We start from the raw sequence: 26,134 nt of genomic DNA, 5'->3' as shown, positions 1-26,134 counted from the left end.
CAGTTAGGGTGGGATTTGTAGTGAACATTGATATGCTCCCATATGTATGCTTGATGATAAGAAGATCTCCTAGATACTCCTGCAGTTAGGGTGAGATTTGTAGTGATCCTTTATATACTTCCCTAGATGTTCTTGGAACTATGGTTGGTTATCTGTGAAGATTTTCATTTATCCAGGTCATGATATACAATATCTAGTAGCAACTGGACTCTGGGCCAATATCTGCTTAATAACTATTGTTGACATTTGCCTAATGCTTATTTTTTTCCAATTGCAACTTGGTCTCTTTCTTAAGGTATGTCTTCTTCATCCCCCCTCTTGCTCTCAGATTTCATATTATCTCTTCCTAAAGTTGGACACTTACTTAAGACCAGTTGTTTGACCTGTCAGCTGTACGTCTTGATTAGAGTGGGACTTGTCAATGAGAGGCAGCTCCTTCTGACAGATATCCCTTGGGAGGCAACAGTGATAGCGTCTAACACAAACAGTTCATCGGTCACCTGCAATATTAAACCTAAATGACAAAAACACATTGTTCTGGGTTCCCTGTAGTAGAATGGTTGTCCAGTTTGGTTGAGAATAACGTAATTGGTACTTGTGTGATCATCTAGTTCCTCATACGTTCTTTGGTAAGTTTGCCTTACTTCATTCATTTGCTAGTTTAGATAACCGTTCACGTGAGCGAATGCCCAACCAGGTGCTGCTAGGAGGACTCGGCCAACAAGATCTGGAGGGACCAACAGATGCAACCAACTGTTGACACTTCATATGCAGTTAGGCTAAATTTGGCTAATACATATGTAGCACCTAGTAAGTCAGGGTTTTATGGTTTTGTGTGAATGTGAGAATAGCAACCCCCTCCCTTTTATGTTTGTAGGGTACATGTTGTTCTTGCTGTGCTACTTAACAGAGTGAAAAATCCACCCCCAGTTGCACAACTTGTAATTGCCCTTAATTGAATGCAGGCGAATTGTATTTGAATGTCATGCAAAGTGCACGGAAAGTTCTAATACCTAATATTTTAGCTTTTTTTGCTGTTTTTTTTTACTAGCTCTGTGCTATACACTAACCGCTAGAGTTGTGGACTCCTCCATAATGGAAAATATTATTCACTTCAATAAAGAAAACAACTTGATACTGCCCTGTGGCTTCCGACACTCTCTCTCCGTCAGATTGAACAGCAAATAGAGAAAAGAGAGGTGAAATGAGGCAGCGGCAGTGGCCAGGCCCAGCAACCACTACTACAGCAGTCTGTTATAGCAAGTGCTAGATTGGGTGATGTGGGTTGGAATAGAGTTGTTATTCAAGTCCAGGGTTTCCATAGCTGGCTAAATAAATTCTAAAATTCTACAACTACTAGGCAAAAACAAAAATACACTAATTTTATACCCTTTAGCAGTATAGCTATTTTTTTTTTTTAAATATACATTTTTACCAGCGGGTAGCACTCCAATTCTGCTGCTCTGTTGAATGTATGTGTGAATAATGCCATGTATATAGTGCTGCTTGTAGGCCCAGGCTGGCAATCTGTGGGTTCAGGCAAATGCCAAAAGGGCTGCTGTAAGATGCCACAGACACTCACAAAGTTGGAGGCTGTTTGGGCCTCTGTGTGCTTATATTATGAGTCCAGGCTGGCTACTTGTATTTGCAGCACTGTACATTGACTTTGGACTGTTTGCTTCAGGGTCCAGCATTTTCTGGGCATTTTACTGACTGAGACCGATCAACTGCAACAGCAATGCTGTTAATATTGCAGTTTCTCCCCCCATTCAGTCCTGAGACACCTATTGGTCTGTATGTCTGGTCTCACGTTGGGACTGGCTCACTGGAATAACCATCAGATTCACATTGGGACCAGCTCTCAGGGAGTGGCTGCTCTCTGTCTTATGTTAGTCATGAGAAATGGCTGCCAGGCTAACATTGTTATTGTTTCACGTGTGTCTTGGCTGCATGTCTTATGTTGATAGGCGCTCACTGGGATTGGCACAGTACTGCATGACATTCAGCTTCCCATTTGGATTGACTCTGTGCTGTAATGCTAAATGTTGTCAGACTCACACTGGGATCCATTTAATACTGTCCTGCTCTCAGGTGCACACTGGTTGGTTCACTGCTGTCCTACATTAAGATTTTCTAGTTGCAGACCTGTCTACCAATGGGATTGGTTCAGTCATATCCTACTGTTAGACTCCTATTAAGATTGTCTTAATCTTATTCTACTCTTGGGCTCCCAATGAGATTGTCTTAATCTTATTCTACTCTTGGGCTCCCAATGGGATTGTCTTAATCTTATTCTACTCTTGGGCTCCCAATGGGATTGTCTTAATCTTATTCTACTCTTGGGCTCCCAATGGGATTGTCTTAATATTAGTCCATTCTTGGGCTCCCAATGGGATTGTCTTAATCTTATTCTACTCTTCGGCTCCCATTGGGATTGGCCTAATCTTATTCTACTCTCGGGCTCACAATGGGATTGGCTCATTTTTATACTACACTTAGGCTCCCAATGGAAATTGGCTCAATCTAATCCTATTCTTGGGCTCCCAATGGGATTGACTCAGTCTTATCCTATTGTCAGGCTCCCAATAGGATTGACTCAGTCTTTTATACTACTCTCAGGCTCCCAATTGAATTGGCTCATTCTTATGAGGCTCCCAAAAGGATTCACCCCGTTTTATACTACTCTCAGGCTCCCAATGGAATTAGCTCTGTGTTATCCTACTGTAAGGCTCCCAATGGGATTGACTCATTGTTATTCTACTTTTGGGCTTCCAATTGGATTGGATCCGTTTTATCCAACTGCCAGGCTCCCAATGGGATTGGCTCAGCCTTTTCCAATTGTCGGGCTCCCAATGGGATTGGCTCAGGGATGTCATGCTCTCGGTTTCACACAGGGATGGGCTCAGTGCTATACTACAGTCAGGACTACTTTGGGATTGGCTCAGGGATGGTGGTGTTTTTTGGGTTCACATTTGGGTTGGAGGCTCTCCGGCTCACTTTAGGCATGGCTCATCCTGGCAAGAGATGTCAGAATAAAGCTGGGATTGGCTGCTCATTTTGGGAGCTTCTACCTCACATGATAGATAAAATCTGTTGCCGTTGTTAAACCTTGCACTATGTTATCCTTTAGGTCTGTGTATGATGGAGAAGAGCATGGACACTTCATGGAAAAATTGGAACTGCGGATAAAGAACCATGACCGTGAGATTGAGAAAATGTGCAACTTCCATTACCAGGGATTTGTGGACTCCATCACCGAGCTGCTGAAAGTGAGGGGTGAGGCAGAGAAGCTCAAGGTAAAATGAATATCTGCCCTTTTTATGCCTTCTTTTAGGTGTACCAACTAGTGTCACCACAAGGGAATTATTCTGAAATGAGTAAGAAATAATCACTAGCTGTGTAGGAGAATTAAATGCTGAAGTGTATTTATTTTTTTGCTCACTGGCACAGACCAGAACATGTCTTTAGTATTTTACTGACCATATCATTGTTTTACATGCTACTCAGTATTTACTTACTGTTTAATGACATGCCTGCACCCCTCACTGCTTACTCACTGCTTACTCACTGCTTACTCACTGCTTACTCACTGCTTACTCACTGCTTACTCACTGCTTACTCACTGCATACCTTTTATATTCTTTCTCTGTCACAATATGTAGTTTTGCTAAGGAAGGGAGATTTCTGCTTTGCCCTTAAGGGCTGAGTAGTCGGTACATAAATTCTTCGACTCTGACTCCTCATTTTATGTTACCTTTGACTCCGACCCCTCTGTTTTTAAAGGAAAAGTAACACCAAAGACCAGTGGCGTAACTAGATATTACTCGCACCCACAGCAAATTATTTTTCAGGCCCCCAAAATGTTTAGAGGTTGACTTGTTAGGCCTCATGGGACCCCTATACTTCCTGGGCCCCACTGCAGCTGCAGGGTCTGCTTCCTCTATAGTTACACCCCTACCAAATATGGAAAGTGTATCAAAGTAGAGACAATATTATGTACTGTTGCTCTGCACTGTTAAAACTTTTCCTATGCTCTGTTAAACAGTTAGCTAGAATCTCAGCTGCCATAAAGCAGGACAGGACTGCTGCTTACAATGGGGATCAGATAGGATCTGTGCAGCCACTGGGACAGAATGCTCTGTTATACAGATAGCTAGAATCTCCGCTGCCATAAAGCAGGACAGGACTGCCCCTAACAATGGGGATCAGATAGGATCTGTGCAGCCACTGGGACAGAATGTTCTGTTATACAGATAGCTAGAATCTCAGCTGCCATAAAGCAGGACAGGACTGCTGCTTACAATGGGGATCAGATAGGATCTGTGCAGCCACTGGGACAGAATGTTCTGTTATACAGATAGCTAGAATCTCAGCTGCCATAAAGCAGGACAGGACTGCTGCTTACAATGGGGATCAGATAGGATCTGTGCAGCCACTGGGACAGAATGCTCTGTTATACAGATAGCTAGAATCTCAGCTGCCATAAAGCAGGACAGGACTGCTGCTTACAATGGGGATCAGATAGGATCTGTGCAGCCACTGGGACAGAATGTTCTGTTATACAGATAGCTAGAATCTCAGCTGCCATAAAGCAGGGCAGGACTGCTGCTTACAATGGGGATCAGATAGGATCTGTGCAGCCACTGGGACAGAATGTTCTGTTATACAGATAGCTAGAATCTCAGCTGCCATAAAGCAGGACAGGACTGCTGCTTCCATTGGGGATCAGATAGGATCTGTGCAGCCACTGGGACAGAATGTTCTGTTATACAGATAGCTAGAATCTCAGCTGCCATAAAGCAGGACAGGACTGCTGCTTACAATGGGGATCAGATAAGATCTGTGCAGCCACTGGGACAGAATGTTCTGTTATACAGATAGCTAGAATCTCAGCTACCATAAAGCAGGACAGGACTGCTGCTTACAATGGGGATCAGATAGGATCTGTGCAGCCACTGGGACAGAATGCTCTGTTATACAGATAGCTAGAATCTCAGCTGCCATAAAGCAGGACAGGACTGCTGCTTACAATGGGGATCAGATAGGATCTGTGCAGCCACTGGGACAGAATGCTCTGTTATACAGATAGCTAGAATCTCAGCTGCCATAAAGCAGGGCAGGACTGCTGCTTACAATGGGGATCAGATAGGATCTGTGCAGCCACTGGGACAGAATGTTAAAGATTCTGATTGATTTCTGTTTGTGTTGCAGAACCAGGTGACTGATACTAACAGAAGACTGCAGCACGAAGGGGCTGAGGTATGAACACCATCCAAGCTACTACCCCTTTTTATTCCAGGCTTTGGATCCATGTATTGATGGTTTTAAGGATGTCTTGAGTGCAGTGCTGGTAAAGAGAGAACAGCCTCTATACCAGTTATCCCCAACCAGTAGCTCATGAGTAACATATTGCTCTCCAACCCCTTGGATGTTGCTCTCAGTGGCCTCAAAGCAGGAGCTTATTTTTGAATTCCAGGCTTAGAGACAAGTTTTAGTTGTATAAAAACCAGATGTACTGCCAAATAGAGTCTCAATGTAGGTTGTCAATCCACATAGGGGCTACTAAATAGCCAATCACAGCCCTTATTTGACACCCCAAGAACATTTTTCATGCTTGCAGATAACAGCTGCCTGGTAGATCTAAGAACAACACTCAATAGTAAAATCCATGTCCCACTGAGACACATTCAGTTACATTGAGTAGGAGAAATAACAGCCTGCCAGAAAGCAGTTCCATCCTAAAGTGCAGGCACAAGTCACATGACTGGGGCAGCTGGGAAACTGACAATATGTCTAGCCCCATGTCAGATTTCAAATAAAAAATCTGTTTGCTCTTTTGAGAAATGGATTTCAGTGCAGAATTCTGCTGGAGCAGCACTATTAACTGATGTGTTTTGGAAAAAAACATGTCTTCCCATGACAGTGGGAACCACCCCTTTAAAGGGAAGCTGTGAAACATTTAAGGTTTAATTGTGGTTGTTAAATTGGTGAGATGCCCTGTTTATCTTCTTGGTGCTCTTGTATAACAGCTGCACTTACATTAGTAAATGGACAGTCGCATGAGCTCTACTGTACAGCCCGTATGTTACTGTAAGTTCAGCTGTTCTGCACGGAGGCCAATTAAAAAGGATTCGCTGTCCTGCTGTTCCAGCTGCTTGTTGTTTAGTGCTGTCATTAGCGCTTCTATGTGTTTTATTGGGAATATTCCTATTTATTGGGCGGTTTAGCAGTCATGTTGGGCTTGTTCCCCCACACAATAATTTCTGTGTCGAGCAAGAAGGCGGCAGTTGCTGTGGCATGTGAGTTGCTATAACCTTCTTCTTTCCTTTGTATTTGTATCTAGTTATTATCCTCCATGAAAGATTTACAGCAGTGCCGAATTCAGCAGAGGAATATTGCAACCACTGTGGATAAGCTGAACATGTGCTTGCCAGGTATGGGCCGGGATTCACTCTCAGGCATAGACCAACCTTACACTGACATTCATTTACGCCAACCATGTGTACCAAGGGGGTCTTTAAGGGATACTGTCATGGGAATATTGTCAGTTTCCCAGCTGCCCTCAGTCATGTGCTCTGATAAATTTCAGTCACTCTTTACTGCTGTACTGCAAGTTGGAGTGATATCACCCCTCCCCTCCCCCCTCCCACCCAGCAGCCTAACAACAGAACAATGGGAAGGTAACCAGATAGCAGCTCCCTAAGTGTAAGGGCACACAGGCAGATTCGGGGAGATTAGTCCCGGGGTCATTCTACCTGGCGGGAAGACAGTTCAGGGAGATTGTCGCCTCGAAGAAGAGACACTTTTTCGCCGGGGCGACTAATCTCCCCAGATCTTACCCTAAAGGTGGCCATACATGGAGAGATCCTCTCATTTGGCGATGTTCCAATCGACATCTGCCCGACTTTCGGCTAGATATCGATCGGGGAAGCCTGACGGAGGGCCCATACACAGGCCAATAAACTGCCGACTTGGTCTGTTGCAGCTTTTATTGGCCGTATATGGCCACCTTCACACAAGATAACAGCTGCCTGGTAGATCTAAGAACAGCACTCAATAGTAAAATCCAGGTCCCACCGCGATACATTTAGTTACATTGAGTAGGAGAAACAACAGCCTGCCAGAAAGCAGTTCCATCCTAAAGTGTTGGCTCTTTCTGAAAGCACATGACCAGGCAAAATGAGCTGAGATGCACCTACACACCAATATTACAACTAAATACACTTGCTGGTTCAGGAATGACATTTTATATTGTAGAGTGAATTATTTGCAGTGTAAACAGTGTCATTTAGAAATAAAAACGACACCATAAAAATCATGACAGAATCCATTTAAGCAGCAGCAGGTCACCCACCCCTGATCTGGAAAAGTTTAAAAAATAAGGCTTATGTTTATAGGTTTATCCTGTGGAAGGGAAGAAAGCGCGCGGGATTTTCTACATGATCTATTATGAAGCAGAAAACAAAGGCAGAGCCTTCCATGTGCCTTTTTACATGGACTATATTGTGCTTGGAGCAGCTGGAGACTGGGGTGCACTAGTTTCATTTTGTTGCACCTTCTAGGGCTCACAACTTGTTCCCTTTAACTGGGACGTAAACCCAACATTAAAATGTAATTCTAGGCAACTTTCCAAATTGCTTTAGAAAAAGCTGTTGTCCTTTTCTTCACTTTATCTTCCACGGGTCTGGCTTGCAGAACATTGCTTCAAATATCAGAACTATACAATAAAAAAAAGGGACAGACAGGGACACAGCCTACATTGCAACTCAATCTTAAACTACTGAACGTTTCTTTTTCTTTCATACCCTAAAATCTTACATCCCCTTTAAATGTTAATCAGCAAGAGGGAAGTATTTCTATGCCAGATACCTCTGTGTATATTTATCACTCCAGCATTGTCTTGTGTTGGTGGGCAATGCTCTGCCATTTTTCTCTTTATATGCCCATAGAGACCTTAGAAATAATGTTTTTTCTCTTTTACCTGCAGTGTTGGAGATGTACAGCAAGCTGCAAGTACAGATGAAGTCTAAACGGTAAGTGGTTGCTTTTAGTGGTGCACTTTGGGCTATGGGGGGTGTATGGAAGCAGGCTGGGTGTCCTCATCTGATAATGGGGTTAAAGGGGTTGTTCATCTTTAAATTAACTATTAGTATGGCGTAGAGGGTGATATTCTTAGATAATTTGCAATTTGTTTTCATTTTTTATTAATTGTGGTTTTTGTTAGTTAGTTTTTTATTCAGCAGCTCTCCAGTTTGCAATTTCAGCAGTCTGGTTGCTAGGGTCCAAATTACCTTAGCAACCATACACTTTTAAACAAGAGACTGGAATATGAATAGGAGAGGCCTGAATAGAAAGAGGGGAAATAAAAAGTAGCTATAACAATACATTTGTAGCCTTACAGAGTATTTGTTTTAGATGGGGTCAAAAACTATAAAAAAAATAAATAACAATGGCCAATCGAACAGCTGCTATTGGCAATTGGCCATTTTATAACACTTTAAAAGTTAACTTAAAGGTGAACCACCCCTATAATGCACTGGGCCACAGGGGATTTTAGGTATGCACTGAATCCACTATTTTGGGATTCAGCCGAATAAAAAACCGAACCAAATTAGGGCCAGAAAAGGGAAAAGTGGAAAAAATTCTTTTGTGACGAAAAGTCACTTGATTTCCCTAAATGCACCTAATTTACATATGCAAATTAGAATTCTGATTCAGTTTGGCCAGGCACGAGGATTCGGCCGAATCCTGGCTGAATCCCGGACCGAATCCTGTATTCAGTGCATCCCGAGGGGATTTATCTGCATATCGCAGCTCCGTTCCAGACTTTGGCTCCTTTTTTTGTATGAAAACATCACTTGCATTGAAATCCTTCAACAAACAGAGGCACTGCCAAGCCAAACAGTGAAGTTCACGCAGAGGAACTGTTGAATGGAGCTTGTGGTTTTTCAGGCCCGTGTTTGAAACCTGTGTAATCAGATCACACCTAATCTGCCCTGTCAGGCGCTCGCTGCACTGTTTACATTCCAAATGGTTTTAGGCTACTGTAAGGGGCGCCCCTTGCCAAGCTCCGCGTGCTTCTTTCAACACCAGCAGACTTATTTACCCTTTGCTCACGGCCCCCGGATTCATCTCTCAGTGACCCCGGGCTCAGTGATCTGTAAATAGAGCGGGACCCCAGCGGAGGGCATGACCCATACAAACACACTCATATATTGTTCTAAAGAGAGAAAAACTCTAGCCGCTTACACAATCCAAAGCAAATAAGTGGAATTGACTTGCTTATGAGTTGGTCTGGATGAGTTTAGGCTTTACAAGTAACTCCCAACATCCCATGGTTCCCCATTAGGAAAACTATTATCATTTACATTGCTGTTACAATAGGAAGCAGTAAATATTTGGTGCAATGCTGATAGCAGTAAGTTATTATAATTAGCCTCTTTGTAGCAGCTTATATCAGCAGATCCACATACACATAATTGAATGGATACTGTCATGGGAAAACATGTTTTTCTTCAAAACACATCAGTTTATAGTGCTGATTTCTGCACTGAAATCCATTTTTCAGAAGAGCAAACAGATTTTTTTATATTTAATTTTTAGATCTGACATGGGGCTAGACATATTGTCAATTTCCCAGCTGCCCCCAATCATGTGACTTGAGCTCTGATAAACTTCAGTCACTCTTTACTGCTCTACTGCAAGTTGGAGTGATATCACCCTTTCTCCATTTCACCCAGCAAGTGTCGCCCGGCAATAAATCGCCTCTTCAGGGTGACTAATCTCCCCGAACTGCCTCCCGCCGGCTAGAATCGAAATCGCTGGCAGGATGGCACATAGAGGGCTTCATTTTCCAAAGTCCCCCGAAGTTTCCTTGTGAGACATCTCCTCTTCTTCGGGGCGACATATCTCCCCGAACTGTCTCCCGCCGGCTAGAATCTAAGTTGCCGGCAGGATGGCACTTGGAGGGCTGCATTTTCCAAAGTCGTCTGAAGTTTCTTCTTGAGGCATCTCCTCTTCTTTGGCCGATATATCTCCCTGAACTGTCTCCGACTTTGGAAAATGAAGCCCTCCAAGTGCCATCTTGCCAGCAACTTAGATTCTAGCCGGCGGGAGACAGTTCGGGGAGATATGTCGCCCCAAGGAAGAGGAGATGCCTCACGAGGAAACTTCGTTTGACTTTGGAAAATGAAGCCCTCCAAGTGCCATCCCGCCAGCGATTTAGATTGCAGCCGGCGGGAGGCAGTTCGGGGAGATTAGTCACCCTGAAGAAGAGGCGATTTATTGCCGGGCGACCCTTGCTGGGTGAAATGGAGAAAGGGTGATATCACTCCAACTTGCAGTAGAGCAGTAAAGAGTGACTGAAGTTTATCAGAGCTCAAGTCACATGATTGGGGGCAGCTGGGAAATTGACAATATGTCTAGCCCCATGTCAGATCTAAAAATTAAATATAAAAAAATCTGTTTGCTCTTCTGAAAAATGGATTTCAGTGCAGAAATCAGCACTATTAACTGATGTGTTTTGAAGAAAAACATGTTTTCCCATGACAGGATCCATTCAATTATGTGTATGTGGATCTGCTGATATAAGCTGCTACAAAGAGGCTAATTATAATAACTTACTGCTATCAGCATTGCACCAAATATTTACTGCTTCCTATTGTAACAGCAATGTAAATGATAATAGTTTTCCTAATGGGGAACCATGGGATGTTGGGAGTTACTTGTAAAGCCTAAACTCATCCAGACCAACTCATAAGCAAGTCAATTCCACTTATTTGCTTTGGATTGTGTAAGCGGCTAGAGTTTTTCTCTCTTTAGAACAATATATGAGTGTGTTTGTATGGGTCATGCCCTCCGCTGGGGTCCCGCTCTATTTACAGATCACTGAGCCCGGGGTCACTGAGAGATGAATCCGGGGGCCGTGAGCAAAGGGTAAATAAGTCTGCTGGTGTTGAAAGAAGCACGCGGAGCTTGGCAAGGGGCGCCCCTTACAGTAGCCTAAAACCATTTGGAATGTAAACAGTGCAGCGAGCGCCTGACAGGGCAGATTAGGTGTGATCTGATTACACAGGTTTCAAACACGGGCCTGAAAAACCACAAGCTCCATTCAACAGTTCCTCTGCGTGAACTTCACTGTTTGACATATCTCCCCGAACTGTCTCCCGCCGGCTAGAATCTAAGTTGCTGGCAAGATGGCACTTGGAGGGCTTCATTTTCCAAAGTCGCCCGAAGTTTCTTCGTGAGGCATCTCCTCTTCTTCAGGCGACATATCTCCCCGAACTGTCTCCCGCCGGCTAGAATCTAAGTTGCTGGCAAGATGGCACTTGGAGGGCTTCATTTTCCAAAGTCCCCCGAAGTTTCTTCGTGAGGCATCTCCTCTTCTTCAGGGCGACATATCTCCCCAAACTGTCTCCCTCCAGCTAGAATCGAAGTTGCTGGCAGAATGGCACTTGGAGGGCTTCATTTTCCAAAGTCACCCGAAGTTTCCTTGTGAGGCATCTCCTCTTCTTCGGGCGACAAATCTCCCTGAACTGTTTCCCGCCGGCTAGAATCAAGAGTGCGGGCAGGATGGCTCTTGGAGGGCTTCGTTTTCCAAAGTCACCCGAAGTTTCCTTGTGAGGCATCTCCTCTTCTTTGAGGCGACATATATCCCTGAACTGCCTCCCACCGGCTAGAATGTAAATCGCCTGCGGGAGGCAGTTCAGGGAGATTAGTCGCCCCAAAGAAGAGGAGATTTGTCTTGGGCGACTAATCTCCCCGATTCTGAGTGTGTCACTGCCCTAAAACAGGAGTGCCCATACTTTACTAATGCAAGGTCTACTTTTAGTGATGGCGTCCCATTATAATCTACATCCATAAAAGAATTGTTTGCATTCTGTTTCATGGAAAATATAACTTAAATATTTAATTAATTTATATTTTAAAGAAACAACTATTTCTTATGTAATCTTACCATAATAAATATCTGAATGAAAAGAATGAAACAGGAGGGTGATTTAGAGGAGCTGTTTGTTGACAGTGTCTTGAGATCTACTGATCACCAGCTAAAGGTCTACTGGTAGATCCCGATCTGCCTTTTGGGCACCCCTGATCTAAGAACAGCTCTCAATAGTAAAATCCAGGTCCCACTGAGACACATTCAGTTACATTGAGTAGGAGAAACAACACCTGCCAGAAAGCAGTTCCATCCTAAAGTGCTGGCTCTTTCTGAAAGCACATGACCAGGCAAAATGACCTGAGATGCACCTACACACCAATATTACAACTAAATACACTTGTTGGTTCAGGAATGACATTTTATATTGTAGAGTGAATTATTTGCAGTGTAAACAGTGTCATTTAGAAATAAAGACTACACCATAGAAATCATGTCATAATCCCTTTAACTCATCCTTATTCTGAAACAATTTGCTTTTCATTTTTTAGTTATTTGAGTTATTTAGCTTCTTATTCAGCAGCTCTCCAGTTTGCAATTTCAGCCATCTGGTCACTAGGGTCCAAATTCCCCTAGCAACCATGCATTGATTTGAATAAGAGACAGGAATTTGAATAGGAGAGGCCTGAATAGAAAGATGAGTAATAAAAAGTGGCAATAACAATAAATGTGTAGCCTTACATTTGTTTTTTAGATTTGTTTTTTTTTTTAAACCTGGAAAGGTATAAAAAGGCAGATAATTAAAAAAAAAACTATAAAAATTAAACAATGAAGACCAATTGAAATGTTTCTTAGACTTGGCCATTCTATAACATGTAAAGAGTTAGCTTAAAGGTAACCCACCCATTTTAAATATAATTTGTGAACCTTTTTAATGATCCATCTCCCTTCTCCCCCCTCATAGGCATTACCCAGCTCTGAAAACCTTGGAGCAGTTGGAGCACACGTTCCTGCCCCAGGTCAGCCACTATCGCTTCTGTCAGCTCATGGTGGATAACATTCCCAAACTGCGGGAAGAGATCAAAGACGTTTCCATGTCGGATCTGAAAGATTTTCTGGAGAGCATCCGCAAGCACTCGGAGAGGATCGGGGAGACTGCCATGAAACAGGTACCAATATGGGGCAGTGGTACCCCAAAGTCTGATGTGATCTCATAAACTTTCTGTCTGCTGTAGCTTTGTATCTGCTTTGCTATTTCTTGTTCACTTACAAGATCTGAAGGTTTTGCTCCTTGCTTTGGGCAAGAATATTGTACAGGCTTAGTACAGGGAATACTTATACTGCCAAAGTTTTATGGGATCTCTCTGTACAGACTATGAGCAAACTTAGGGGCTGTTCCCGCTGAATTGTGCTTAGTACAGGGAATACCTATGCTGCCATAGTTTTATGGGATCTCTCTGTACAGACTATGAGCAAACTTAGGGACTGTTCCTGCTGAATTGTGCTTAGTACAGGGAATACCTATGCTGCCATAGTTTTATGGGATCTCTCTGTACAGACTATGAGCAAACTTAGGGACTGTTCCTGCTGAATTGTGCTTAGTACAGGGAATACCTATGCTGCCATAGTTTTATGGGATCTCTCTGTACAGACTATGAGCAAACTTAGGGACTGTTCCTGCTGAATTGTGCTTAGTACAGGGAATACCGATACTGCCATAGTTTTATGGGATCTCTCTGTACAGACTATGAGCAAACTTAGGGACTGTTCCTGCTGAATTGTGCTTAGTACAGGGAATACCTATGCTGCCATAGTTTTATGGGATCTCTCTGTATAGACTATGAGCAAACTTAGGGACTGTTCCTGCTGAATTGTGCTTAGTACAGGGAATACCTATAATGCCATAGTTTTATGGGATCTCTCTGTACAGACTATGAGCAAACTTAGGGACTGTTCCCGCTGAATTGTGCTTAGTACAGGGAATACCTATGCTGCCAAAGTTTTATGGGATCTCTCTGTACAGACTATGAGCAAACTTAGGGGCTGTTCCCGCTGAATTGTGCTTAGTACAGGGAATACCTAGGCTGCCATAGTTTTATGGGATCTCTCTGTACAGACTATGAGCAAACTTAGGGACTGTTCCTGCTGAATTGTGCTTAGTACAGGGGAATACCTATGCTGCCATAGTTTTATGGGATCTCTCTGTACAGACTATGAGCAAACTTAGGGACTGTTCCTGCTGAATTGTGCTTAGTACAAGGGAATACCTATGCTGCCATAGTTTTATGGGATCTCTCTGTACAGACTATGAGCAAACTTAGGGACTGTTCCTGCTGAATTGTGCTTAGTACAGGGAATACCTATGCTGCCATAGTTTTATGGGATCTCTCTGTATAGACTATGAGCAAACTTAGGGACTGTTCCTGCTGAATTGTGCTTAGTACAGGGAATACCTATGCTGCCATAGTTTTATGGGATCTCTCTGTACAGACTATGAGCAAACTTAGGGACTGTTCCTGCTGAATTGTGCTTAGTACAGGGAATACCTATGCTGCCATAGTTTTATGGGATCTCTCTGTACAGACTATGAGCAAACTTAGGGACTGTTCCTGCTGAATTGTGCTTAGTACAGGGGAATACCTATGCTGCCATAGTTTTATGGGATCTCTCTGTACAGACTATGAGCAAACTTAGGGACTGTTCCTGCTGAATTGTGCTTAGTACAGGGAATACCGATACTGCCATAGTTTTATGGGATCTCTCTGTACAGACTATGAGCAAACTTAGGGACTGTTCCTGCTGAATTGTGCTTAGTACAGGGGAATACCTATGCTGCCATAGTTTTATGGGATCTCTCTGTACAGACTATGAGCAAACTTAGGGACTGTTCCTGCTGAATTGTGCTTAGTACAAGGGAATACCTATGCTGCCATAGTTTTATGGGATCTCTCTGTACAGACTATGAGCAAACTTAGGGACTGTTCCTGCTGAATTGTGCTTAGTACAGGGAATACCTATGCTGCCATAGTTTTATGGGATCTCTCTGTATAGACTATGAGCAAACTTAGGGACTGTTCCTGCTGAATTGTGCTTAGTACAGGGAATACCTATGCTGCCATAGTTTTATGGGATCTCTCTGTACAGACTATGAGCAAACTTAGGGACTGTTCCTGCTGAATTGTGCTTAGTACAGGGAATACCTATGCTGCCATAGTTTTATGGGATCTCTCTGTATAGACTATGAGCAAACTTAGGGACTGTTCCTGCTGAATTGTGCTTAGTACAGGGAATACCTATACTGCCATAGTTTTATGGGATCTCTCTGTACAGACTATGAGCAAACTTAGGGACTGTTCCTGCTGAATTGTGCTTAGTACAGGGAATACCTATGCTGCCATAGTTTTATGGGATCTCTCTGTACAGACTATGAGCAAACTTAGGGGCTGTTCCTACTGAATTGTGCTTAGTACAGGAGAATACCTATGCTGCCATAGTTTTATGGGATCTCTCTGTACAGACTATGAGCAAACTTAGGGACTGTTCCTGCTGAATTGTGCTTAGTACAGGGAATACCTATACTGCCATAGTTTTATGGGATCTCTCTGTACAGACTATGAGCAAACTTAGGGGCTGTTCCTGCTGAATTGTGCTTAGTACAGGGAATACCTATACTGCCATAGTTTTATGGGATCTCTCTGTACAGACTATGAGCAAACTTAGGGACTGTTCCTGCTGAATTGTGCTTAGTACAGGGAATACCTATGCTGCCATAGTTTTATGGGATCTCTCCGTACAGACTATGAGCAAACTTAGGGACTGTTCCTGCTGAATTGTGCTTAGTACAGGGGAATACCTATGCTGCCATCGTTTTATGGGATCTCTCTGTACAGACTATGAGCAAACTTAGGGGACTGTTCCTGCTGAATTTGGTTTCTTATTAATGGAATTATAACACAATGGGAGACCTACAAGGAGTCATTAGGAAATCTATGTTAATCGTGTAATTGACTAGTCTGAACTTGTTGTGTATAGATCAGCCATATTTCTAGTCACACAGCCCAAGGAATAGCCTAAGCCAACTGAACATGCTGAAGTCTTCTTGTCTGGTTCCTCTGACTCAGCTGGAAAGAATATGCAGAAATGACATTATTTTTTTTATTCCTGTAAAGATTCCTCTTTTGCTGCACAGGGACATTGTGCGACTCATATACATATCGTATTTATTCTGCAATAGTGGGATACCTTTGAGCTCTCCTATATTATACAGGTATGGGACCTGTTATCCAGAATGCTCGGGACTTGGGGTTTCCCGGATAACGGATCTTTCTGTAATTTGGATCCGCATACCTAAGTTAACTTTTAATATGTTATAGAATGGCCAATTCTAAGCAAATTTTCAATTGGTTGTCATTATTTATTTTTTATTTTTTTAACTATTTGCCGCCGCCTTCTGATGCTTTCCAGCTTTCAAATGGGGGTCACTGACGCCATCTACAAAGCAAATGCTCTGTAATAGAGTCCTGCAGCGGGTCAGGTACCCGCGGGTTACCCACAAAAACCTGCGATACCTTGTGGGTTGCGGGTAGAAGTTTGTGGGTGGCGGTTCGGGCCATAACTCTTCTCAATATCGAATCTAACTCCTTTTTTCGTTTCACGTCTACTTCCGATGATGTCACTTCGGGTTTACAATGATAGCACTTCCTGATTCTTTATGGTCTGCGGGTCGCAGTTCCCGGTTGCAGATAAGGTACTTGCGGGTCCAAGCGGGTAAGAATGCGGGTTGCGGATCCAGGTTGCGGGTACGGGTCGTGTACGGATTCCAAAAAATGGACCCGCGCAGGACTCTACTCTGTAAGACTACACATTTTTTGTTATTGCTGCTTTTTATTATTCATCTTTCTGTTCAGACTTCTATTCATATTCAAGGCCCTTATTCAAATCAGTGCATGGTTGCTAGGGTAACTTGGTCCCCAGCAACCAGATTACTGAAATGTCAAACTGAACAGATCCTGAATAAAATGCCAAATAGCTCAAAAATAAGAAAATAATAAGAAATAATGAAAACCAATTGCAAATTGTCTCAGAATATCACTCTCTACATCATACTGAAAGTAAATGAAAAAGTGAACGACCCCTTTAAATAATTTAAACATTAAATAAACCCAATAGGACTGTTTTTATATTATATAAAATATTGTATTTATTATATTTTAAGGTACCCATACATAAGATGGCGACAGATTAAGTTGGCAGCTTATTGGGCAGTGAATGGGGCCCTCCGACGGGCTTCCCTATCAATATCGGGCCAAAAGTTTGGCAGATGTCTATGAGGACCCCATCAGTTCATTGGTACGGTCCTCCATCCAACCGACCATATTCTCCTCACTGTGATTTGATCGCTGGGTCCTAGGGGCCACAATCGGATCAGCCCACCTCAATTTGGCTGGAGAGATCTGTTTGGAGACCTGGACGAACTGTATGAATGGGCAGATTTAGTTGGGATCGAGTACAGGTTACTGTTTTATTATTACACAGAAAAGGGGAATTATTTTTAAAAATTAGAATTCTTTGATAAAATAGAGTCTATGGGAGACGGGCTTCCTGTAAGTCGGAGCTTTATGGATAACGGATTTTATGATAACGAATCCCATTACCTGTACTGGTGCAACGTGGGTGGCTGGCACTCTTGACTTGCTGCTGATATTCTCCCATTAGGGGCAGATTGATCTCTGCTGAGCAGCTATTAGTGTAAGTGACAGGGGAGAGTGCATGATTAGAGTGCAAGAGCAGTGATTTGCACTAATGTGAGAATAAGCCGTACCATTTGAGAGTGGATGGGGGAGTGCAATGGGCTCCAGATGCTGCATACTTGCTTCTCAATGACCCAGAACATCTTTATAGAATGTCACTTAGACTGCGACTACTTCACTAACTCACTGGCCCCTGGAGCTGCACCTTGGTGGCTACAAACGCCCCCCGTGAGACTTAATCACCCTTATCCCTGGCGAGGAGGGGGGCTACTCACACTGCTCACTGGCACACATGCAAGCCATTTGTCTGCTGTGTATATCGGCCATTTTATTCTTTCTCACTCTGTGCCTCTCACTTCTGCCTGTCTTTGTGTGTGGGTTTATATATATATTTATATATATATATATATATATATATATATATATATATATATATATATATATATATATATATATATATATATATATATATATATAGTGAATAAAGTACCCCCTCTTGTAAATTATAAGGATGTTATAAGTTACCGAGGAGTTTCGTGACCATATAAAACTTCAAGGCCAAATGCTGAGTGTTATTAAACAGGTCATGGAACTCCGAGGCAACTTCTAATATCCTCATATTTTGCAACTGGGGGTACTTTATTTATTATAATACACAAGTTTCAGTGAGTCATGTGACAGAAATGACATCAGAACTCACCGTTTATATAGTGAATAAAGTACCCCCTCTTATTATATATAAGTATTTTATAAGTTACCGAGGAGTTTCATGACCATATAAAAGTACGAGTCCGAAGGCCGAGTGTTTTTATACAGGTCATGGAACTCCAAGGCAACTTCTAATATCCTCATATTTTGCAACTGGGGGTACTTTATTTATTATAATACACAAGTTTCAGTGAGTCATGTGACAGAAATTACATCACTACTCACCGTTTATAACTGATGACATCAGAACTCACCGTTTGTAAGGATATAGTTTACAAGATATTCATGGCTTTTGTGTATTATATAGTGAATAAAGTACCCCCTCTTATAAAATATAAGGATATTATAAGTTACTGAGGAGTTTCCCCATATAAAACCTCAAGGCCAAAGGCTGAGTGTTATTAAACAGGTCATGGAACTCCAAGGTAACTTCTAATATCCTCATATTTTGCAACTGGGGGTACTTTATTTATTATAATACACAAATTTCAGTGAGTCATGTGACAGAAATGACATCAGAACTCACCGTTTATAACTGATGACATCAGAACTCACCGTTTGTAAGGATATAATTTACAGGATATTCATGGCTTTTGTGTATTATAAGGATATAATGTGTGTGTGTGCGCCCTATAAATGACACATTCACTATCACCAGGCTGTCCCACCACTAATCCTATAACACTAATAGTAATTGGGTGATTGGGAGCCTGTACATAGTTATTCACATTTATTACCCCTTTCTCCAGCTACAATATAATCCTTGCACTGCTTAACTCCCATGAAATAGAGTTGTAAGATACGTTTTATCCATCTGGATGGATATTCTGGTCATTATTCTTGGCTTATTGCTCAGTGGGTTGTATAGGGAATCGATGGCATCCAATAATATCATTGCAAAGAGAGTAGCAACCCTTCCCATTGGTGCATTGAGATGTTCCTCTGCCGACGGGTCAGCTAACTCCCACGTTACCATCTGATTGTGCCTTCAACTCATCACAATTTGGCCAATTTAGGTGAAGACCCACTTCTCTGGTGACTTCTACTTATTGTGTACCCAACTTAATGGCAGGACCTCTAAGGACCAAGGGACTGTGTGACTGACAGCTGTCTATCTCCTCGAGTGTTTACTATTTAAAGGAAACAAAAAAAATAAACACCAATTTCGGCCCACCAGTGACCACACAACGGTGTAATACAGTAGACTGCCATAAATTGCCAAATCCCCTCTTATCGCTGTTGGGAATTTAAGAAGAAGATGCCATTGTGAACACTCGTGCAGTTTGAAGGCCACCTTGGAAGTAGCTAAACCCTGGCTTTCAGTCTTATGTCCCCGGGACTTTTTCCCCCGGTTGGCAGCGGCTCTGGTGTTGACATGTCTGGTGGTTCAGCCAAAGTTGAAGAGATAATTATGAGCAAGCAGAGGCCGGGGATGGTATTTTCAAACAGAGCCTCCCTGGAGGCAGCACTCTCCAGTCTGGTGCAGATTTCAAAGCATGTGCTAAGAATTTATGTGATACTGATTAAAACCGAGGGCTCGGGGGTGAATTGGCAAGGCCTCCGAAACAAAATACATGCCAGGAGACGCGGAGCAAACCATTGCCAGACAGCAGAGGGGGGACACATGCGCTCTCCATACTCGGGGTGCTCCATGCAAAGAAAGGTGAGTATGGGAATCATCTGCTGCTTTGTGACAGCTCCTTTCAACACCTCCCCTGGTCTTTTGTTCTGTGTTTTAATGTAGGATCCAAAGTGTCTGGTCTCGTGAAGCTAATATGGAAACTAGCCAGGACCACGTTCTTCCTTTCCACTTCCCTTTCCTCTTCCCTTTCACTTCCTTTACGTCTCCTGATGGAGATTAGAAACCATCATTAAAGGTATAACGAAAGAACATGGGCAAAGTATGGCTGCTGCAGAAGCCCATGGGGTATTTAGTTGCATTGTTCTACCTACATTAAACCACTAAAGGGTAATGGTTGCCATGGGTTACAAGACCTCTGCCTGTGTTTTTGCATTTCCCAAGGCTGCGCAATTTGAACTTCTGATCCCAAAAGCAGGAATGGGTTTACTTATTGAAGGAGAATCTGTGAGTGGATCACATTCCTTGTTCAGCAGGATTTTAGCAATATCAACTGTCATTTGTCTATAAATTCCCAGCTTGTGTGTGTTCTGCTTTATCATATTGGAGCCTCCCAGCCCGGCTTGAAGTCAGAACCCACAGAACAGTCTTAGGACAGGCATAGAGAGTCCATTGTGGTTCTCAATTGGTTTGTACATTGATCTGCAGTTCTTCGGAGTGTACTAATAACAGGAGAGCCAGCAGGGGGCGCAAATGGATCATTATTATTATCATTTATTATACAGTTCCTTGATTCTGAAACAATCTCACATATCCGCTTCTTAGCTGGAACTGTAAATCTACGGGCAAAATAACAGATCAGTTATGTGATGGGATCTCTCTGCTAAAATGGAAACTAGACTTATACCAAATAGCAACAGTATTATATATATCAGATCCTGATGACGACCCATTAAGGGTTGAAACGCGTAGATGTGAGCGGTGAATAAATCTTTATATACACTGATGAAATCTGCTGTGAGTGCTTTCATATTGGGCTTATATATATATATATATATATATATATATATATATATATATATATATATATATATATATATATATATATATATATATATATATATGGTATAGGGATGCACCGAATCCACTATTTTGAATTCTGCAGAACCCCCGATTCCTTCACGAGAGATTTGGCCGAATAACGAACGGAATCATAATTTGCAAATTATGGGTGGAAAGGGGAAAAAATGTTTACTTCCTTGTTTTGTGACGAAAAGTCAAGCGATTTCCCTCCCTGCCCCTAATTTGCATATGCAAATTTGGATTCAGTTCGGCCAGGCAGAAGGATTCGGCAGAATCCTGCTGAAAAAGGCAAACTCCTGGCCGAATCCCGAACCGATTCCTGGATTCGGTGCATCCCTAATATGGTATGAGACTGTATGTTATTGTGCCCCCAGCACATTCCCGTTCTGCATATTTGTGCACTGTATGTGCCCAGAACATGCCTTCTCTTTGTATGTATATATATATATATATATTCGTCCAAGTAGCCACACTCTCAGGACTTAAAGTGTAAAAAAGTATTTTATTATAGGTGAAAAACTGACGTTTCGCCTGGGACATATGCAGCGCCGATCCGCGCCTTTATGCCGCCAGAGGCGGCCTTCCGTTGCTGCCCCGACCCCTTCTCACGGCGCTCACATTTTCTGCGCAGGAGGGGGTCGGAGCACTGAACGACGCTAGAAGAGCCGAATTGGATCAACTCGCCTCATTGGTGGAGCGCCCCTGGACATATGTATATATATGTATATAGGAGCTGCCATATTGTTTCCTTTAGTACAATATGAGGTTATAAGATATCATGTGTCCAGAACATTCCATTCTCTCTCTCTCTGTATATGGCAGAGCATTCCTTCCTTTCTGTTTAACCCTTTTCATTGGACTTACTGAGACTCATTTCACAAACCCACGGCAAATATGCCCTAGTGTAGTTACCCATAGCAACCAATCAGAAATTTGATTTCCGTATCCTACCTGCAGCTGATTGATCAAAGCTCACGCCTTATTGGTTGCTATGGGTAACTTCAATGGGGCATATATATTAATTTTATATATTGTTTTTTCTTTTATATTAATTTTATATATTGTTTTTTCTTTTATATTAATTTTATATATTGTTTTTTCTTTTATATAAATTTTTATATATTGTTTTTTCTTTTATATTAATTTTATATATTGTTTTTTCTTTTACATTAATTTGAGCGATTTACATTTCTGGCTCTGGGGTCCTGAGTCAATTCTATCCTGGACACCATCTGCGGGGACTTATACGTGGAATGTCTTTGAGGGAGTCGCCTGCTCTCCCATTCCCTTACACTGGAGCTTTATGGGCCGACCATTCCTCTGCCTATTAAACTGTGGCCAATTGTTGCACAGAGGCAGGTATGTGTGGCGTGTCCAGCAGCTGCACCGTATGATCCGACTTCAGACACCAGACAGGCAGATTTATTAATGTTCGATTGAAAATTTGAATTTTTACTTTTTTTTTTATGGTCAAAACTCTCAAATTCAAATTGGGAACAATCCAAACTCAATTTGAATTTTATTTAGAATTTCGAGATTTATCAAACCTTGCCCCTTTAAAAATTCAAATTCGATTATTCGCCACCTGCCGAGTTCATGTATAAGTCAATGGTAGAGGTCTAGTGACCAATTTAAAGACGTTACTAACCTTCCTGACAAACGAGTTTTTTTTCAGAGAAAAAAAATCTTTTCCAGTTTAGTCGAATTCAAATTTTTAAATAACCTCACAATCGAATTTCAAGAAAAATCTAATTTATTACAGTTTTAAAAAAACTCGCGTGAATTCGAAGTTCGACCTTTGATAAATGGGCCTCTAAGTAAACTTTTCCCACAAGCAAGGTCTGCCCTCCACTCATTGGCTGCTTCTCGCCCTGTACAATGTTACACCTCCCACACAGACAGATGCACCCTATTCATTTCGTGACACTCTAGGGTTAACTCTCCTGTAATACCGGTTCTGCTCGTCCGTAGCCGGAGGCCAGTACATATCTGGGCACATACAATACATTGCAATATATGGCCGGATAATACGGAGGTCACTGGGCTGGGTCGCAGAGAGGACACTCTGTTTTGGTACATGTGGAATGTTGTGGGCGTGTAGTTATTGTTCATTGGGAATGCTGTGGCAATGGTACATTTTATCTTTCCAACGAGATCCGCCATCTTTGTCAGGTATGGAGAAGAAGCTGTGGTCTCCATTATCTAATTCTAATGCTTTACTACAGTGATGTTGAACCCCAGGGTCTTGCTGAGGATGCTGGGATTTGTAGCCCACAACAGCAGAAGGACTGGGCCCTGGACGTACTTGCTATCATAGAGGGAAACTTCTTCCCGTTATCCCCTGTAACGAGAATTAATAAGAGCGGGTTGTTGCATGGGGACCCGTTTAAAGTCCCATCATCTGGAAGATGTTCTTGCAGGAAACAAAGCTCTGCCCTGCATGAAATGCGCCGAAGCTTCGCATGAAATGACCAGACCGTTCTTGTTAATGGTGAATACGGGGCTCTGCAATCCTCCTGCGGCCCCCCCGACATCTGATTCCGGACCAACTGGCTCAAGTAGCCTGGCACAGAGGGCTGAAACTGCAAACTGCTGAATAAAAAGCTAAATAACTCAAAAACCACAAATAATAAAAAATGAAAAACCAATGGTCTCAGAATATCCCTCTCTACATCATACTAACAGTTAATTTAAAGGTGAACAACCCCTTTAAAGGGTAAGTTCAGCATTAATGGATACATAATACAAAGGATTAAGGTCGGTATTAGTAAAAATATTCTGCAAATATAACAGTCTAGTGATAACCATAGGGTCGAGGGCCACACAGGGACTGGAACCTGAGAGGATTGAGATCACGGATGAGACATTCTCCTCTATTTGACCCAAAGCCTGTCCCTTCTCACGAGCTGTTACAGAGGTGCATCTGGTTCTGCTTTGGCCAATACAGGAGCGCACATTCTTTTTCTTCATCCAATTTCACTTGCTGGGGATGCTTGGAATACTTTACAGCCACATCTTTTGCTTCTCTTGCCATCCAGAGAGGAGGGGAGTGTCAGTCCTGGGGCCCCCAAAGCCTCGGTGACCCTTCTTGGTGTTCTTGCTTCCAAGACCCCTAGAGGGACTATTCCTAATAGGAAACATTAAACGCCCCGCTTCTTGCTAAATTGCAAACACATTCTTCCATTCAGGAACAAAATAACTACGGATCCAATAAACAAAATTGAATGAAGACATGGAACATTAACCTCTTAATTTCCCCCATCACTCAGAAGGAATAATGTGGCCTTGTCGGGCCCAGCGTTGCGCCGTCCATCAAGGTCAGACGCTGATAGATCCCTGAGGAACTACATCCAATCACAAAAAGTAAACATCATGTGCTAAGAGATACAGGCCTCTGTTCCGCAGAGCTTACAATCTAACTGCGGTCAGGCAGTATTAATATAAATAGCCGGTATTGGGGTTATCTGATTATTCCTATTACAATACACAAAAGCCATGAATATCTTGTAAATTATTTCCTTATAAACGATGACTAGTGATGTCATCAGTTATAAGCAGTGAGTAGTGATGTCATTTTTGTCACATGATACTACACTAAAACTTGTGTCACATGACTCACTGAAACTTGTGTATTATAATAAACTAGACATTAAGCCCGTTAAATTAACGGGCGCTAGAACATGCCCATGCGCAGTAGCGCAATCCCACGGTCACAAGGACTGGACGCTAATTCGCCAGAGACGGTCCGCGGGGCACATGCGCAGTAGCGCAATCCCACGGACACAGGGACTGGACGCAGAGACACTTCAACTTTATTATATAGGATAAAGTACCCCCAATTGCAAAATATGAGGATATTAGAAGTTACCTTGGAGTTCCATGACCTGTATAAAAACACTCGGCCTTGTGTTTTTATATGGTCATGAAACTCCTCAGTAACTTATATTATCCTTATATTTTATAAGAGGGGGTACTTTATTCACTATATAATACACAAAAGCCATGAATATCTTGTGAACTATATCCTGACAAACAGTGAGTTCTGATGTCATCCGTTATAAACGGTGAGTTCTGACGTCATCAGTTATAAACGGTGAGTTCTGATGTCATTTCTGTCACATGACTCACTGAAATTTGTGTATTATAATAAATAATGTCCCCCTTGTTGGAAAATATGAGAATATTAGAAGTCACCTCGGAGTTCCATGACCTGTATAATAACACCTGTATAAAAACACTCTTCCTTCGTCCTCATGCTTTAATATGGTCAGGAAACTCCCCGGTGACTTATAATATCCTTATATTTTACAATAGGGGGTAACTTTATTCACTATATATATCTGTATTGTTGGATGTCCCTTACACTGGGTCAGACTGGATCTGTTGTTGGAATAACCGGAGATGGGTTCCCTTATTCCCCATGTTGAATGTTTCTATTATTGCTAATTAATGTATTTAGATAATGAGACTCTGGGTTTGTTGTGTCCAGAATCAAAGAGCGGGTGATCAGAAAGCGATGTTCCTGCCCTGAACCAGAAATTCAAAAAGAAAAGATGAAGCGGAATGGAAATTGGGGCTATGAGAAGGCGCTCCATTCGGATGCTTAATTAAAACCTACAGAGGTTTAAGCACATGAATATTTTGGCAGGGCATCGTCGTGTTTAGTTCAGCTTCTGTTCCTAATTATCTGAAATGATTATTTTGTGCGCCGGAGGGCAGAGACGGGTTGAATTTGGGTGCACAAAAAAGCGCGCCGGGGAAAGGGATAAAAAGGGGCCAGTAATGAGTGCATTTATTACTGTCTGGCACATATTACTCTTTGTGAGGGGCTCGCCTATTGATGTGGCACATGGATATTTATGAAAATGCTAAAAACTTGTTTAATATATATAATCAGCTGATTTAAATGAGTCCGGAACAAGAGAACAGATGCATGGCTTGGTGGCCGGGCCCGTGGAATCTAGACAATATTTACCTTAATGCTTGTGTCTTGCAATAAAACATTTATTATTATTATTATTATTATTATTATTATTATGTGATTATAAAGCACCAACATGTCACATGTAGAGTGTATATACACCAAACCTAAAAATGACATGTAATACTGATCAATACAGAAGGTAAATAGGGCTT

At 42.2% G+C, this 26,134-nt stretch overlaps 1 protein-coding gene across 5 annotated transcripts in view; it reads left to right on the top strand.

The window, feature by feature from the left end:
* exoc6b.L (exocyst complex component 6B L homeolog) overlaps positions 1–26,134 on the top strand; it is a 158,435-nt gene that overhangs the window by 23,813 nt on the left and 108,488 nt on the right. For all 5 annotated transcript variants that reach the window (XM_041587002.1, XM_041586988.1, XM_041586987.1 and 2 more), the window contains exons 2-6: positions 3,131–3,296; positions 5,212–5,259; positions 6,344–6,434; positions 7,988–8,033; positions 12,843–13,047. In XM_041587002.1, the coding sequence (XP_041442936.1) occupies positions 3,131–3,296; positions 5,212–5,259; positions 6,344–6,434; positions 7,988–8,033; positions 12,843–13,047 (556 nt within the window). The remainder of the gene's footprint in view (positions 1–3,130; positions 3,297–5,211; positions 5,260–6,343; positions 6,435–7,987; positions 8,034–12,842; positions 13,048–26,134) is intronic.

The sequence above is a fragment of the Xenopus laevis genome, chromosome 1L, assembly GCF_017654675.1.
Source record: "Xenopus laevis strain J_2021 chromosome 1L, Xenopus_laevis_v10.1, whole genome shotgun sequence".
Taxonomy (NCBI): Eukaryota; Metazoa; Chordata; class Amphibia; order Anura; family Pipidae; genus Xenopus; species Xenopus laevis.
This window is presented reverse-complemented; position numbering and strand designations above follow the sequence as displayed.